Source organism: Lonchura striata, chromosome 6 (genome assembly GCF_050655825.1).
Source record: "Lonchura striata isolate lonStrDom1 chromosome 6, ASM5065582v1, whole genome shotgun sequence".
Classification (NCBI taxonomy): Eukaryota; Metazoa; Chordata; class Aves; order Passeriformes; family Estrildidae; genus Lonchura; species Lonchura striata.
This window is the reverse complement of record NC_140708.1, coordinates 20,333,404-20,349,908: the sequence shown is the minus strand read 5'-3', so window position 1 is coordinate 20,349,908 and position 16,505 is coordinate 20,333,404. Positions and strand designations below refer to the sequence as shown.

Sequence of the window (16,505 nt, the reverse complement as noted above, 5' to 3'; positions counted from 1 at the left end):
TTTTTGCATTTTGAGTGAAATGAAAATGTCTGTTCTAACTGGAAAGAAGCAATTATGACCTGCCAGTTTGAAAATGGGTTTTGAGCTGCTTATATGAATGGGTTTTTATAGAGCCTTTGTCGTCTTTGGTTGTGTTGGTTACTTGTGCTTTGATGTTTTTGCTTTGAGAATAATTTTGCTGGTTTCTCTTTTGTGAAGGACACTGAAGCCATGAAGAGAGCTTTAGCCTTAATAGATTCTAAGATGAATCAGGCAAAAGGTTGGCTGAGAGATCCAAATGCACCCCCAGGTAATACTTAAACACAAACAATAGTATAAAGTATTTTTATTTTTGAAGGTCTCATTATTTCTGTTGTTTAAGACAAAATGGCCTATAAGCATTAATAACCCTTGTAATGGATCATTCTGAAGGTGCCTGCATTTATTCCTTCCCTACTGGGAATTGAACAAGTTCTGTCTAACGACCTAGAAGGCTTTGCTGCTTCTAAATGGTCTAAAATAGATGTATTCTATGGAACATACATGTTCTTATTTGCATTCCAGCAGTAAACCCAAAAACTTAGGAACTGGACAGTACTTAATTGCAGCCATGGCTAATATTTTAAATCCCTTCTCTTGTATTTTCAAATTTGTATAACTTGAGATTTCCCTAACAGAATCTAAGTATTTGCCTTTCAGTCTTGACATAAAATTTTTAATATGAAAATCTGCCATAAATATGCTTAATTGCAATCACTGTTACTTGTTTAAGGGGTTTATTTACCTTTGTATGTATCTTTGAAGTCAAACTCGATAGAGGCCTGTTCCATTTGGATGTTGAAAGACTTTGTCATATGGACTTCCTCTGAAATCAAAGCCAAGCGAATACAATTGTAGCAGTTGGATGTGAATTGTTGTTTTTGTGGATATCCCCATTTTTGATAAATATACTTTCACAACTGAACCTAATGCAGTTCATGTGACATGATGATATCAGTAGTTTTCTCATACATGTCACAGAATGTCTTGTTTGTTGTCCTGACTGACCCTGTGCCTCAGGGGATGCTGGTGAGCAGGCCATAAGGCAGATCCTGGATGAAGCTGGCAAAGCAGGAGAGCTGTGTGCAGGCAAGGAGCGCAGAGAGATCCTGGGCACCTGCAAAACCCTGGGGCAAATGACAGATCAGCTGGCTGACCTCCGGGCTAGGTAAAGCTCTTACTTGGGATGGACACTTCCTGTGCTATTGAAATGTTTTCTCTGCAGTTGTCACTTCCTCACCTGTAGAAAAGTAGGCCAGAACTGTGTTTTACCTTTTTTACTTCAATCTCTTCTTTTCTGATAAGAATAATATGTATTAATAAGAGAAATGTTAATTACATAATAATATGCTCAGAATGGCTAAAGTCAGTAATTCTGAGTTTCCTTGCTGTCTAATGCATAACCTTCCTCCAAATTAGGCAGAAAGGAACTTTTGAACTCTCCTGTTAAGTCTGTTCTCCAAAGAGGATATACCCCAATTAGTTTAAGATACATGGATATTCTACTTTTTAGGTGTTTTTTGGGATGTTAGATCACATGGGGAGGTTGTTGTTTATCCTTCATTGACAAATTCTGTTGAACTTTGTGTGTCACATGATTGAAGCAGCTAAGACATTTTCTTTTTTTTTTTTTTTTTTTAATTGACTTGCTTTTATCACTTGGATGTGGCTTTAGCTCCTGCAGGTTCTGACTCTCTGCAACAGTCTGTAGATGAGGAGAAAAGTGGCCTTGTCCTGGGTACTTTTCTGGAACTGTATCCTTAAATAGCTTTACTTTTGACTCTTAAAGAGTGTTTATTCTTCTAATAATGCTAAATGCCATATTCTGGAATATGGAAAATATACTCTTAGTTTTTAACTCTTCTTCTGTTATTTTTTGTTTCCTTAAGGAGGAAACAAAATCTGATTAAATACTGTATCTCTTTCAATAATTTCTGGGAATACTTGTAAGCAGATTTTGTTGCCTCTTCACTAGAAAATAGCTTTTTTCAGTCCTGAGCTGAATCTGTGATGCTCTTTGTGTCTCGGGCAGAGGACAGGGTGCTACACCCATGGCTATGCAGAAAGCCCAGCAGGTGTCCCAGGGTCTGGACTTGCTCACTGCCAAAGTGGAGAATGCAGCCCGCAAGCTGGAGGCCATGACCAACTCTAAGCAGGCAATTGCTAAGAAGATTGATGCTGCTCAGGTACCACTAGTGATTAAATACTGCAGAACATTGCTACTGTTAGAGCTGTTACACTGAGCTACTGTAGCTGTTTCCAAACAAAACACAGTTACTTGAAAGGAAGATCATAGAGGGGATACTTGCTTTAACAAAGAAAAATCTTAAGTTCAGTGACTTACATCATATGGTGAAATTTGCTTCAGTTGATGATCTTTTTTGGTAACTTACTTGGCATTACTAAAAATTTCAAGGTTATTAAATTAAAATGGTGGATCACTTTAAATTTGCATATAAACTAATCTTATTAAAGAAAAGAATAGAGTTTTAGATTAAACACACTTATTTGTGGATAAAACCAGGGCCTTTTCTTTGGGCCCTGTTTTGGGAGTGGAGTTCAGAATTTAGGTCTTTATCTTAATGAAACTATATTTTCTTTCAACTGATCCTTTATTTTTGCTACTCTTAATATCCCTCAATGGTCAGTCTCTTACCCAGTGGTCATCAAATAATGGAGGATATACATCTCATCTAAATGTGTATATGTGTCTATTATCAATATAAAAAGATTCATTAATATTACATGTATCAAATGAAATGGTAATGGGATATTTTAGGAAGAGCTCTGTGAAAGTAGCACCCTGGGCTTAAGAGCATCTGCTTCCATTTTTTTCTGAAAGTCACGTCATCAGTTTCTAAAGGCAGTGATTCAATTTTGCTTCTAAAATATTGTTGGCAAATGTTGAAGGGAGAAAGAGAGTGTAAAATCTTCAGATAGATTTTATCTAGTTTGACTTTTTTTTTTTTTCAAAACAGAAAAACTACAAGGCAATAGAATAATTTCATGGTACCTAAAAACCAGAAATAGCTTTTGAGAAGTATTTTCTGTTAAATAAAGTTTTGAAAGCTGTATTGGTATTTTCTTCCTCTATAAAATTTTGTATAGAATAAACGTTACTTTTTGTCTTCACTTGTACACAACTTCTTTCTATTAAGAATTGGCTTGCAGATCCTAATGGGGGCAGTGAAGGAGAGGAGCATATTAGGGGAATTATGGCTGAAGCAAGGAAAGTTGCAGAACTCTGTGAGGAGCCTAAAGAAAGAGATGATATCCTTCGTTCCTTGGGGGAAATATCTGCTCTGACAGCCAAGCTGTCAGATCTGCGGCGACAGTAAGTATTTGTTTTATCACCGTTTATTTGAATGAATTTCTTGTGCAGTTCCCAATGCTGAGCAACATCAGAATATTGATGATTAAAATAAACCCTTTTAGTTGTTCAGCCTAGTGATTGCTATCTCAGAGCTTAGCTTGCACTAGCTTCCTTAAAAAAAAAAAGGTAGCCAGACATGGATTACATAGAAGTATTTTCTTTCTACTGCCTATGGAATTTTTGAGAAAGAAACTGAAGCCAAAAGTGAGCTTGTACTGTCGAAACAACAGGCCAGTGGAAACACAAGTTTGTTTATGCAGATGGATGTCATCATGGGTTTTTGCTAAGCAGTTTACTAAATACCAAGGTGGAATATCTACCACTTCCGTTGCCGTAAGTGTTCTAAGCTGTAACTGCAAACTATACAAAAGATAAGACTTTCAGAAATTACATTTCTGTATCAGTTTTGCAAAGAGGCTGCTTGAGAATGGAAGAGGAGAAAGAAATAAGTATTGTACAAACTGTGATCTTCACCTAAGGCTGGTTGCAATATAGCAATAAATATTTTTCTTGCTTCATTAGTTAGATGCTTTAATCAAGTTTTTATTGAGCTTTAGCTGCTGTAGGTCTTAATGTGCTACCTTTTGTCAAGTTTATTTATAGCCTTTGGTCTGTGGCTGCTTACTCTTCTGCTTGTTATCTGTATGGAATGATTGCATACAGTTGCTCCTAAGACAGCCATGGAAATGGGAAATCAATTCTTACACCAGTATGGGCAATGACAGTCTGTGCCTTGCCCCACCTCAGTGTTGTGCTGAACATATATAATGTCCAGGCACCACAGCAGAGAATTGCTCCTCAGAGTCTCAACCCAAGTATCAAATTCAACCTTATTTAAAAATATCACATACCTGTTATTGTGTGTCTTTCTCCTCAACTTGGGATAATCTATAAATTATCTTTCTATGACTACACTTTTTTTTTTTTTTGTTAATCCTTAGTGGGAAAGGTGACTCTCCTGAGGCCCGTGCTTTGGCTAAGCAAATAGCTACATCACTTCAGAATTTACAGTCCAAAACAAACAGGGCTGTAGCAAATACGAGGCCTGTTAAAGCAGCTGTCCATTTGGAGGGCAAGATTGAACAAGCTCAGAGGTGGATAGACAATCCTACAGTTGCTGATCGGGGAGTAGGTAAGTGTTCCTCTGTGATTTCCCCCCCAAGTTTAGAATCAACCCTGTTGCTAGGTTTTGTGGTGGAAACTGCTGCTCCTGAGGTGCTGAGGATGCATTGAATCTTCACTGGTGTGGAGATTTAGACTTATAGCTAAGTCCTGAATGCAATTACAGAACTAAGCTGGCCCATGATTCTCTGTGTTCTTTACTAAAGAATGGAAAAACCTGTGCTGTAGAAAAGACAAACTTAAGATTGCTCCTTGCTTTCCTTATTATGCAAATATTGTATCTCGAATTTGAATTTATACCTACTCTAGCAAACTGCATAATTAAGTTCTTCTGAGAAGAGAAAAACACTCATAAAGCTGACCTAAAATATCACTTCTTGTATGGTTTCTGGGTTATCTAAGGAGAATGCCAATAATTAAAAGGGGATCTGATAATCCCATTATGCTCTTGATTGACCATATAACTCTGGTTCAGGAGCTGCTGGCACTTCACAGGATACTCAAAAAAAGTAAATTAAGGATATAAAAGATGGCAGCAGTGCTGAGTGATTCTTGGATAGTCTGATGCTGTGACAATTTCCTAAGTAATTTAAAGCTTGATTACAAACTTGGATTACTTGTACATTAGCTTAAAATTGTTCTTCAGTAGGTCTTTGGACTTAATACATGATGAGTTCTTTTAAAAGAATGCTGCTATTGTATTATTGAAAGAACAGAGAATTACATTCCTGTGAATGAGCAGGAAGCATCTGTAAGTGAATGAAGGAAATTCGCCATGCTAAAAATAATTTTTTTAAATAGAAAACCTCTTGACACACTGTAGAGGCTTTGTAAGGTGTTCCCTACCCCCACTGTCCCTTCCAATCCAGACTACTTGACACTTGTTATTTATGGCTTCTGGAATTCTGAGAGAGAGGGCATTTGGATTTTTAAGTTATGTTTCTACTTGTCTTTTCTCCCCCTCTTGCTGCTCATCTTCTAATGTGGGGATGAATTGCAGTATTTGAAGTTTGTAAGCGCTTTTTATTGGAGTCAACAGATTAGTTATGTATTTCTACATGACAGCTGCCATGGTTAATGTTTGTCAAACCACTCTAATTAAAATGGATGTATCTCTAGCCAGAGTTGCTGAATTAAGCAAAAAGAAACTGGAGACAGTTGAATTCCTCTGTGGTTTTGAACTGTAATTATTCAGTGATAAACTGCAGAAGATCTACCACCTAGGGAAGTGTTCTTAAAAGCCCAAGAGCTGCGGTGTGTGCGCGTAGGTGTGCGGTGCTGGGGGATGCTGTGTTTTCATGCCGAGTGTTTCTGCCCGGTGCCTGTCCCCTGCAGGCCAGGCCGCCATCCGCGGGCTGGTTGCCGAAGGCCGGCGCTTGGCCAACGTCATGATGGGCCCGTACCGGCAGGACCTGCTGGCCAAGTGTGACCGCGTGGAGCAGCTCTCGGGCCAGCTGGCTGAGCTGGCTGCGCGAGGCGAGGGCGAGTCCCCCCAGGCCAGGGCCATTGCTGCTCAGCTCCAGGACTCGCTGAAGGTAAGGACTGCTCTGTGCCTCCGCTCCTCTGAGCCAGCCTTGTGTGTGTGAGGCCTCCAGAAAAACAAAACTGCAGCTACAGACCCATTGGTTTAGCTCAGGTGTTTAAAGCAAACTTTCTGGAAAGGCCTTGTTATCATGCCATGGGGGTTAATTTCAAATGAACAGTTTAGAAGGAAAATTTAAGTCTCTCTTAAAAGAAAATAGTATGCTAACATTGCAAATTTGAAGGGCAAGGTCTCAAATCATGCTGTTCATAGCTTCTAATGCTGCTTCAAGGAGTGGTATATAAGCTTTGTATATTTCAAATTATGTAAAAGGTGATGAATTGGTCATACTTTTAAGGTAATTTTATCTTAATGTCTGCCATTGGAACAGGCAATTTTTTCCAAGAGAAGGTTTTATAGGATTTGAACCCTTACAACTTTATATCCCTCTATCATATTCTAATAATTTTTCACTTTTTTAAAGGATCTTAAAGCACGAATGCAAGAAGCAATGACCCAGGAAGTTTCTGATGTTTTTAGTGACACCACAACTCCTATTAAATTGTTAGCAGTAGCAGCCACTGCTCCCTCAGATGCTCCCAACAGAGATGAGGCAAGTATACCCAGGTGGTCTTTTCTTTCCATATAAAGCTTCAGTTATTGTTTAATTTTACCTGAATTGGTATTTTGAAAAATTATTCAGTGATCTGAAAAATGAGTTGCTGTTTTTTCTCAAGCTTGTGGTACATGCTTATTAATTCTGACAACATAAAGATTACTATGCAAACCTCTCCAGACTCCTGGAGACTGATTTGCATAACCCTGGAAACAGTGTAGTCCCCGATTTTAGGAAATGGCAAAAATGTTTCCCTGTGTTGTTGGTATCACATTGCCATTAGCAGGCTACAAAATTCTTGTGTAAAATTTCCTAACACACTAGTTGGTGGATTTTTATATTTCAGCATTACATAAGCTGATTACAATAGTCAAATTCATGCCAGAATTAATCAACAGATTAAACCTGTTCTCTTGCTGGATATTGTTTCCTGTACTTGAAAACCACTGGCAGCACATGAAGTACCTAAAATGCAGTGTCTGGCAGTTCTGTTTGGCTATTTTGGCTTTTGGCTACATGATCAAAATAATTCCCAAGACCTTAGAGAATTCAGCTTTATGGCAGGATAGATTTTTGTCCAAGAATTCTGTTTCTTGAATAGCTAAGGATGTAAAAGGAGGGAATTTTTTTCCAGTGTGAATTTTTAGTGTAAACCCCCTTATTTAACTTTCAAATTTAGTTACTTTTATATCATGGGTTTGAAGATGAATCTCTGAGCTAAAATAGTTTTAATAGAGTATTTCTTGCAGCAGTAGTCATCAGCAATTACTGAATTTCATACGTTGAAGCTGTAAGGTGTATAGCCATCTTCTTAGTTGTCCCATTGAGTTAGTAAAGAGGAAGTCTGGTAACGTAAAGAGTAAAAAAAAAAAAAAAGCCTTCAAAGCTTTTGTGTCCTTTTGCATCCTCTCAGGATGAGATAAGTGAGGATGTTATGAAGGTGTCTCTGACACTTTGAAGAAATTCGTTGTTTTTTTAGGGAGGTTAGGGCTTTTTTTTAATATTTTTTTTCTCTTCTGACAACTAGGTGTTTGATGAAAGAGCAGCAAACTTTGAAAACCATGCTGCTAGACTGGGAGCTACAGCAGAAAAAGCAGCTGCAGTTGGAACTGCCAATAAAACTACTGTGGAGGGCATTCAGGCAACAGTGAAATCAGCAAGGGAACTCACCCCACAGGTGCTTGCTGGGTTTGAAGGGCTGGGGATGACTTCTGGGGAATTTTCCTTGTGCTTCTGTTCTCAAAGAAAGTTAATTCCAACAAGGAACATTAGTGGTGACACTCCTAAAAGCAGAATGGCAAATATTTCCATACACTATACTAAAAGTAGATAAAAATGATCAAATAACATATTTCATTTTTCAGCTCTTGGACAGAAATGTCTGTGAGTTACACTTGAAACAAAATGATTTTGAGGCTTAGTAAAACATGTAAAAATGGTCCTTTTTTTTTTTTTTTCCAAAATAAACTTCTATCTAAATGTTGGTAGTGTATTAAGTATTGTATTTTAGTGCTTTCAGGAGTTGTTTATAAGATAAGTTAGTATGTAAATGAAGTTCCAGAAAAAAGTACATGCACCAGCTAATTTCAGAAGTATGGTAGATCTTCAAGGAGCTAGATACTGCACTAGAATTAATGAACTAGGTTTTCAAATGTGGAGCTACACATCCAGTCCTGAAAAAAATGCATTTTCAAGAATGTGTGTAATGTTGATGTGTACTCATAATTAAAAATGTCTTCTGTTGGCAGGTAGTATCAGCAGCTCGTATCCTCTTGAGAAATCCTGGAAATCAAGCTGCTTATGAACATTTTGAGACCATGAAAAACCAATGGATTGATAATGTAGAAAAAATGACAGGTAGAGTAGGAATTTTTGTTGAAGATCCTACCTGTGGCTAACTAGCTTGTATAGATTGTTCTCCATGTTGTTTGGATTGATGAAATGTGCAAAGAATAATGACAGTTTAAAAATAAATTAAGAAGGGGGAATGTTCTCTCTGACTCCAGGAAGATGTATATGTTACAGAATATACAAAATAGCTGGCTTCTTATTTGTTAATGCTGAGCTGTAGAGGAGGAAATCCTGCTTTAGTTATTTTTTGGGAAAATCGGAATACCATCATTTTTTATTGCAGTTGCTATTCTAGCAGTATATCACTGTGACAACTTGAGGTTTTATTTTGTATAATCTTGGCATATTGAAATAGGACAGATAAGTAACTGAAGAAAAGAAAACATGTTCAAAATATTGTAACAGCTTGATGAATCAAGAGAAGAAGACAAAGCTACTGATCCTGCTGAGGCACTGAAATGTTTCAGTCCTTCCCAAGTGCAGATCCTTTGCACTGACATGCTGAGCAGCTGACTGGACTATCTCCTCCTTCATCCCAGTAATCAAATCCTGGGTATTTTAAATCTCACTTCCTTGTCACTATGAATCATCCCTATGTAAAAAGCCCAGCCAGAGGGATATTTCCTTTGGAATGAATGGGAGAGTACAAAAAGTACTGAATATGCTTAAATAAATTTGGTGTGAAGAAAGAATCTCTGCTGCATATACTGTGTATGCCAGTTCTTGACTGAAACAACATTTCATGGTAGAGGAATAAGAGCTTGGGGTGTCATTAACAAGGTTCACCATGGTAACCCTCACAGAGGTGCAACAGAATCACAAGTTAAACTGCAGTAGTACTTTGGTCTGATTTCCATGCCCTCTTCTATTCTTCTCCTGACCCCAGTTTTAAAATACTTTCCTGCTTTTGAACTCTCTAGAATATCAAGTATCTCGTTCCACAGACGAAACTAGAATATTAATGTATTTAACTTTTATTCTAGGGTTGGTGGATGAAGCCATTGATACTAAATCTCTGTTGGATGCATCAGAAGAGGCCATTAAGAAGGACCTGGATAAATGTAAAGTTGCAATGGCCAACATGCAACCTCAGATGCTGGTAGCTGGTGCCACCAGCATTGCCAGACGAGCAAACCGCATCCTGCTGGTCGCTAAACGGGAGGTGGAAAATTCTGAAGACCCTAAATTTCGGGAGGCTGTTAAAGCAGCCTCTGATGAGCTGAGCAAAACTATATCACCTATGGTAATGGATGCTAAAGCTGTGGCAGGCAACATTTCTGATCCTGGTAAGGATTCAGTCAGCTAATTTAAAATGTGCCTTTTATTGACTGGAGATGATGTGACATTTTTTTTATACAGCTGTGTATCTCCTTTTTTGTAAACATGGTGTACACTTACAGCTCAGAATGAGGAAATTAAGCTCACACCATTAACTGCTGCATCCTGCTGTTCTAAAATGCAATCAAAATCCTTTGGCATATTCAAGGGAAAAGGATTCAGCATTCTAGTATGATACGTGATTTCATGTTCTTAATTAGAAGCATTTGTTACTAGTTTTAAGTAATACTACTTTATATAAACAAAATATTATGTAGTTTTTTTGATTCTATAAGTTGTTCGGGGAATTACTTTGGCTATTGATAGTGATTATTATTCAACCAAGGCTTTATGATGTGCATGTTGCATATGACACTAACATTTCAAGCATGCAAGTCTGCTATAAACAATTTGGTATTTTTTTAAATACACATGTAAGTGTACTTGGCACAGTACATTACAGATATAATTTTTGGGGGTAGTGTTCTAAGTATTACCAAGTTCTATTAAATTGTTATTAAACCAGTATTGGAATTTTTGTTAGGTTTGCAGAAGAGTTTCTTGGATTCTGGATACAAAATTCTGGGAGCTGTGGCCAAAGTCAGAGAAGCCTTCCAGCCTCAGGAACCAGATTTTCCTCCTCCTCCTCCTGACCTTGAGCACCTTCATGTAAGTGTAGGTAGCTTGTAATAAAATACACAGTAGCCATTGATGTGTGGATTACACTGAAATTACTTACGTTAGAAATAAAAGGTATTGTCAGGCCAGCCATGCACACAAGTAGCCTCAAGTCTAAAAAATATCAATCCAGCATTCAAAAGGGAAGATGAAAGCATGGTATTTTCTTTAACAGGAAGCACTTGAAAAACTGGAAAAAGACCTGAGGTCATACAGTCATGTCTTGCCATGACAGCATCGTTTGCTCAATCTTTGCTCTATTTCACTGCACTCAATAAGGTGTTTGCCTTCCTTAGCTGACTGATGAGCTCGCTCCTCCAAAACCACCCCTGCCAGAGGGGGAGGTTCCCCCGCCTAGGCCACCACCACCTGAAGAAAAGGATGAAGAATTCCCAGAGCAAAAGGCAGGAGAAGCAATCAATCAGCCCATGATGATGGCTGCTAGACAGTTGCATGATGAAGCTCGGAAATGGTCTAGCAAGGTAAGAATTTTTTATAAGCATTTTGTGCTAATTTTAATTTTTATTTTTTTATTTTTATTTTATTTATTTTTTTATTGTGCTCTTTTAATTTTATTTTCAGGATCAGTGTGTCTCATCTTATGATAGTGTCTCACAGACTAAATAGTAAAAACACTGATGGAGGAATTAGAAACCCATTCAAGATCAGAGGGTCAACAATACTTAGAATTGCTAAACTGCTTTATTGACATACCCCTGGGAACACAAATATGCTCTGTATGCTAAGCTGTTTGTGATCCTTGGTGCTGGTATTGCCTAGAGAGTCACTAATACCTATGCTTGTGCTGTATTTAAGTGACTTTGAAAAGTCTGTATGGAGAAGTCCATATGGATGTTGCAGATGCTAGCTGCAAGAAATCATGACCTGGTTTGTCTTAATTCTGGAAGAAGCTGCAAGGTTCTTTGCAGCTAATCTGATGTGTTTATTATGGGAAAAATGACCAAACTGGTGGCCTGGTCTCATTCTTTTTTTGGAGTGAGTCACATTGGCTATTAAGGCAGAAATCCTGAATTTCCTTCCCATTTCAGTGCTATGAAGAACTGTGAATTTGCCAGTCTCATAAATGCTAATACTGCTTTGTTTTGCTTTTCTTTTCTCCCTACTTCCCCCAAGAGCTACACTTTTTCTCTGGCAGAAGCTGAGTGCTGAGTAAGAACTTCAGAGATTTAGGCTTCTGCAAGTGTAAATTTAAGAGTCAGAATTTGGCTTTTATAATCTCTCTCTTCACTAAATTAGGTTGTGAGTAGGAGATAAACTTGAATAGCTTACAGAGTCAGCTTCAGTGCTTTGAGCTGAAGGAACATCTGTTTTGGAAGCACATATAAAATACAAAAGAAGTTTCTGCAAATCTCTTTGAATATCTCTTTTCCAAAATACAAAGCTCTATTTTCCCCATACTTCTGGATATACCAAACACATTTTTATATTACTAAAGGGACAGTTCTAGAATTTATTAGTGACCTCAGAAGGTAATTTTGAAGCTAAAAGCTTTTATTTCAGTTTTCTAGAAGTGTTTTAATGTTGGAATCCCAGAACTGGTAATTTAACAATACTGAGTAGGTAACAAAATGCTTTTACCATTTAATATGCATTTTATTAACGCATGTATACACTATGTGCATTCTAAAATAGTGCAAAGCCAAGTAGCAGACCTTAAAACTCCTTGATTATGAAAGACCTCCAAGCTTAGTGACTTTAGATTATAAAAGACTATTTATTGCTGTTTCTTTAATTTGAGACTAACAGACCAGTAAATCAGCCTGACAATTGTCTTTCTAATTCTTTTTTAGCAATATCATTTTGGCAATAGGAGCTCAGTTATTCTCACAGTGTGTTTTTGGAGAAGAAATTTTAAAAACACTTCTGTAGTCTCTGGACTCACCTGATGGAATGGAAGAGGGATTGAGGGACAGTGCTGAGGAATATGGGCTAGATCTGGAAAACAGAACTATAAGGTCTTGCTTATATGAAGTCTGTACAGGCTATGTGCCAAGTGTCTTTTGCCTTTTTGCTGATCACAGTCTACTGGTACTTTACCTGTAGTAAAGTGGGAGGAGTGGGTGAACAAGTACTTAGTCTTTAAAAAATGTTGATAAAATGATTGTTCATTCTTTGAAGAATGAAAATCTATTTTTCTCCTTTACAAAAGCTGCTCTTCACTCATGTACTCCATTTTTCTCATGGAACACCAGTTAAACAATGTCTATTGCTTTAATTTCCCTGGCTTCCCCCTCATCTGAATAAATCAGAAAATTAGGGATATTTGGGTACTTTTAATTAGATTAAGACTTAAGTAAAAGCTGCCTTTGAAGATGAGTTGGTTTGGCCTTACAAGTGTTAGCAGTTCCAAAATTCCTGTATGTTGTTGTTGACAAAGATGGGGCTTTATTTCTAGAAAAGACCCTATCTTAAGCAAAACACTTGCAAATGCACAGTTTTCGGTAAGAGTATTGTACTTGGTATCTTAATTTATCATACCTGGTTTTAATTGAATAATTACAGTAGTAAACTTGTAGACTACTTTTGTATTGAAACATTGCTGTATGACTAATGCCTATATTGTTATACCTCTTACCTCTTCCTTGAAAACTTTTCTAATATAATTTCTTTGCTTGAACCCCTTGTTTTTTTTCTTTTTGAAGGTAATGGATACAACATACTGTGGCAAAACAGTATCATATGCTTCATAATCCTCTTTTTTCATTAATTCCATTTCAATCTTCTTTAAGAACTGTAATATTCACAGTATTCATGGCATTCAACATCACGTTGTCTTTTTTGAACCCTGTGTTGCTCTTTTACATATTCTGTGTGGTACCTCAGTACTTGCTTCTACAGTGTCTTCTATCTTTTTTTAGTCTACAGCAAGCAGTGTCAGTGGCTTTTCTGCTGCTATCTGCTCTTATCACACATATGAATGTGCTTCCATAAAAAGCTTTGTATCTGCACAAATATCACAGTCATCAGCTGCTGTGCCTGCTCCTGTGCAGTCAGAACAGCTTCCATTGAGACAGAAAGGCCATTTATTTCATTGTTGACCTGCCAGTAAAATGTTGTTCTGTGGGTCAGCCTCTGTCTACAGAAGCTGAATGCTCAGATGGAAAATATTGCTCCATATTTGAATTGTAACTTCTTAATATTTTTGGTAACTTTGGTTCACAGGTGAACTGTTTGTTTCCTTCTGCTAATCTTATATTCCTTCCCCTCCTCCCCTTGACCTGGTCCTAGAGCTGCCTTGTCAGATCCTGAGAGGCCAAGAGGATGTTTTGGTCACTAAAACTGCTCAGTTTGTGCTCTTCTACCAAATTCTGCTTCTTGTACTAACTGTCCCGTTTCTCCACCCTTGCTGCCACCTGCAAAGCCTGATGTGACTGTGATTAATGAAGCGGCTGAGGCTGGTGTAGATATAGATGAGGAGGATGATGCAGATGTTGAATTCACTCTCCCCTATGACATTGAAGATGATTACGAGCCTGAGCTGCTGTTAATGCCAACCAATCAGCCCGTTAACCAGCCCATTCTGGCTGCTGCTCAGTCTCTACACCGGGAAGCAACCAAGTGGTCCAGTAAGGTACTCCTGAGTCCCTGGGGACTGATCCGCGTGCATCTGGCCACTTGGAACGCTGACACATTTGCATCACTCTTGATCCCTGCTGGGCCCCGCCATCCTGAATGAATAAGTGTGTCTGCACTTCATTTTAAGGACTGAAAGTGGCTTCACAAGTTTGCTAGATCTGTTTGTCAGTGCCGGATTGAAGCTTGATTGGGGTCACTTATTAATATTCAAAGACTTCCTCTCCCTTTCCATCTGCCTGGTCTTCTTTGTTATGGCAGTTTTGAGATTTTAATAGGGATTGTCTTCCTCCCCTTCAGTTCCTTGTTCCATTCATGTGCTACCTGGGAAGCCATGGTTAATGGTTTCCTAATGACTTCCGGATGCAGCAGAGTTACAGAATTCAAGAAGTCATTTAAGGTGTCTATTGTGCTTGGCCTCAATTGATGCTGCCAATTAACATCCCTTCCAACAAGGAATGGCTTTGTATGGCAGTGTTTATGGAAGAGACTGCCTGACTGCTGGCTTGCACTGGGCTGTATTGCAAATGCTGGTCTTGAGAGAATTTTTTTCTGAAGAAGCTGCACTGAATGCTGTTAGCTGCTGAATTGAGATCCTGTCTATATGAAACCAGTGGAAATCTAACGAGGTTCAGACATTCACAAGTAGCCTGTCTTCTGTCTAAGCACAAATGTTTGCAAGACTGGGCACTTTTCATAGCATGCTGGAAAAAATAAGGTTGGTGTCCCATAACAAACAAAAGTTAGGGGAGTGTGCATATGTATGTGTGTGTGTATACTTACATAGATAGTTATACTAAACCATTTTAATAAAAAGGGCTTTAAAAATGTTCTTGTCCTTTTCAGATTCTGGTGCTTGGATAACTTGTTAGACACTGATCCTTCTACGTGAAAACATGGAAAAGCTTTGTGTTATGTCATTTATATCCTAACTGGTTATAGTAGCAAACTGCTTAGCTAATAGGTCACGGTAATGAACAGTTCAGCTGTTTGGGTCACTGTATCTGTAAAATGCCTGGGATGTCATCTTGAACTTGCTCGTACTGAGTCACAGAAGTGTGTACACAGGGTAGAGGATACCTTGGCTCAGCTGGGTTCTCACTGGGTACTCCTTGCTCTGAACTTCATTGGTCATTATCTGTGGGATTATTCCATGGAAAGCGTGTACTAACACTGAAACTCACTCTGCTGTTATTTCATCCTCACAAAAGGAATGCTTCAAAGCACCAAATAGTTCTCTTTTGACTAACAACTTTCTATGAAAGAGAATAAGATAAATACACTAAATGTACTGACAAACTACTAACAAGGAATCAGCTAGGTCTGCTTTCCCTTGCACTAGGTTTCTCTTTGGAACAGTGTCTAAGAAAGGGGTTTGCCTTGGTCACAATTGATTCACATATCAAATATTTCTCAGATGTATTTCTGTGACTTTTGATGTACAAGGAACCTTAATTTTAATATAAGAAATATTACTAGATTATCTTTTGATAATCTATGTTCTTCTCTCCTGGAGGCTTTATTTTAAAGGGAGAGATTGTATCAAAAAAGATTTATTTTCAAGGAATAATTTTTTAAAAAGTAGAAGTTGCATTTCACTTCCATGTTACTGATGACAAAAGTTATATGTGTTAGATTCTTTTCCATTTATCCTTTAGCATTATTAGCAGCATAGCTGGTGCTATAACAATTCAGTTTCAGATACCACTGAAAATTCCATGCTCAACTGTTCTCATGACAACTGGCTTAACAGGTTGTTTAGCTTTTTTTTTTTTTTTTTTTGCTTTAGAAGAAGTCTTTTTTGGGGGAAAATCTGGAATTTCAAACGCTAATAACATGCTTTATCCTAAAATCTAGTCATCAGAGCAGTAGCTCATTCCATGGACAAACTAACGCCTTACAACTTCTTTTTCAGTTTTGACGTGAGCTTTTTTCCCCTGAGTGTTTAGAAAAAAAATGTCAGAAACAAGTAGTTAGCACAGCTCTTCCCTGTTCCTTGAAGAAACCCCTTCTGTGTTCACAAGTGGTTCTTCCTCCCTTAACTTCTTGGAGCGTTTCTGCGGAGCGGGGAGGTGCCGGCAGGAGCAGTGACCGTGTTGTTCCGTGCAGGGCAACGACATCATCGCGGCGGCGAAGCGCATGGCGCTGCTCATGGCTGAGATGTCGCGCCTGGTCCGAGGCGGCAGCGGCAACAAGCGCGCGCTCATCCAGTGCGCCAAGGACATCGCCAAGGCGTCCGACGAGGTCACCCGGCTCGCCAAGGAGGTGGCAAAGCAGTGCACGGACAAGCGCATCAGAACAAACCTGCTGCAGGTAATAGGGGCTGCTCGGGTGCTGCCTCTGCTGGGCCTCTCTCAGTGGGGTGAGCACAGGAATTGTGCTGGTAAATCACGGGTACCTTCCCTTGGCTTGGA

General features: G+C 38.5%; 1 protein-coding gene across 13 annotated transcripts in view; it reads left to right on the top strand.

The window, feature by feature from the left end:
* The window catches only part of VCL (vinculin), a 64,815-nt gene that overhangs the window by 36,693 nt on the left and 11,617 nt on the right, over nucleotides 1-16,505 (top strand). For 2 of the 13 annotated variants that reach the window (XM_021549068.3, XM_085583500.1), the window contains exons 7-20: nucleotides 199-289; nucleotides 1,039-1,186; nucleotides 2,051-2,204; nucleotides 3,177-3,352; nucleotides 4,333-4,523; nucleotides 5,849-6,048; nucleotides 6,520-6,648; nucleotides 7,679-7,828; nucleotides 8,400-8,508; nucleotides 9,486-9,788; nucleotides 10,364-10,488; nucleotides 10,794-10,979; nucleotides 13,880-14,089; nucleotides 16,201-16,404. In XM_021549068.3, the coding sequence (XP_021404743.2) occupies nucleotides 199-289; nucleotides 1,039-1,186; nucleotides 2,051-2,204; nucleotides 3,177-3,352; nucleotides 4,333-4,523; nucleotides 5,849-6,048; nucleotides 6,520-6,648; nucleotides 7,679-7,828; nucleotides 8,400-8,508; nucleotides 9,486-9,788; nucleotides 10,364-10,488; nucleotides 10,794-10,979; nucleotides 13,880-14,089; nucleotides 16,201-16,404 (2,376 nt within the window). Of the gene's footprint in view, nucleotides 1-195; nucleotides 290-1,038; nucleotides 1,187-2,050; nucleotides 2,205-3,176; nucleotides 3,353-4,332; nucleotides 4,524-5,848; nucleotides 6,049-6,519; nucleotides 6,649-7,678; nucleotides 7,829-8,399; nucleotides 8,509-9,485; nucleotides 9,789-10,363; nucleotides 10,495-10,793; nucleotides 10,980-13,879; nucleotides 14,090-16,200; nucleotides 16,405-16,505 lie in introns of all 13 variants that reach the window. The other 11 variants (XM_085583503.1, XM_085583498.1, XM_085583504.1 and 8 more) reach the window with 7 other exon arrangements.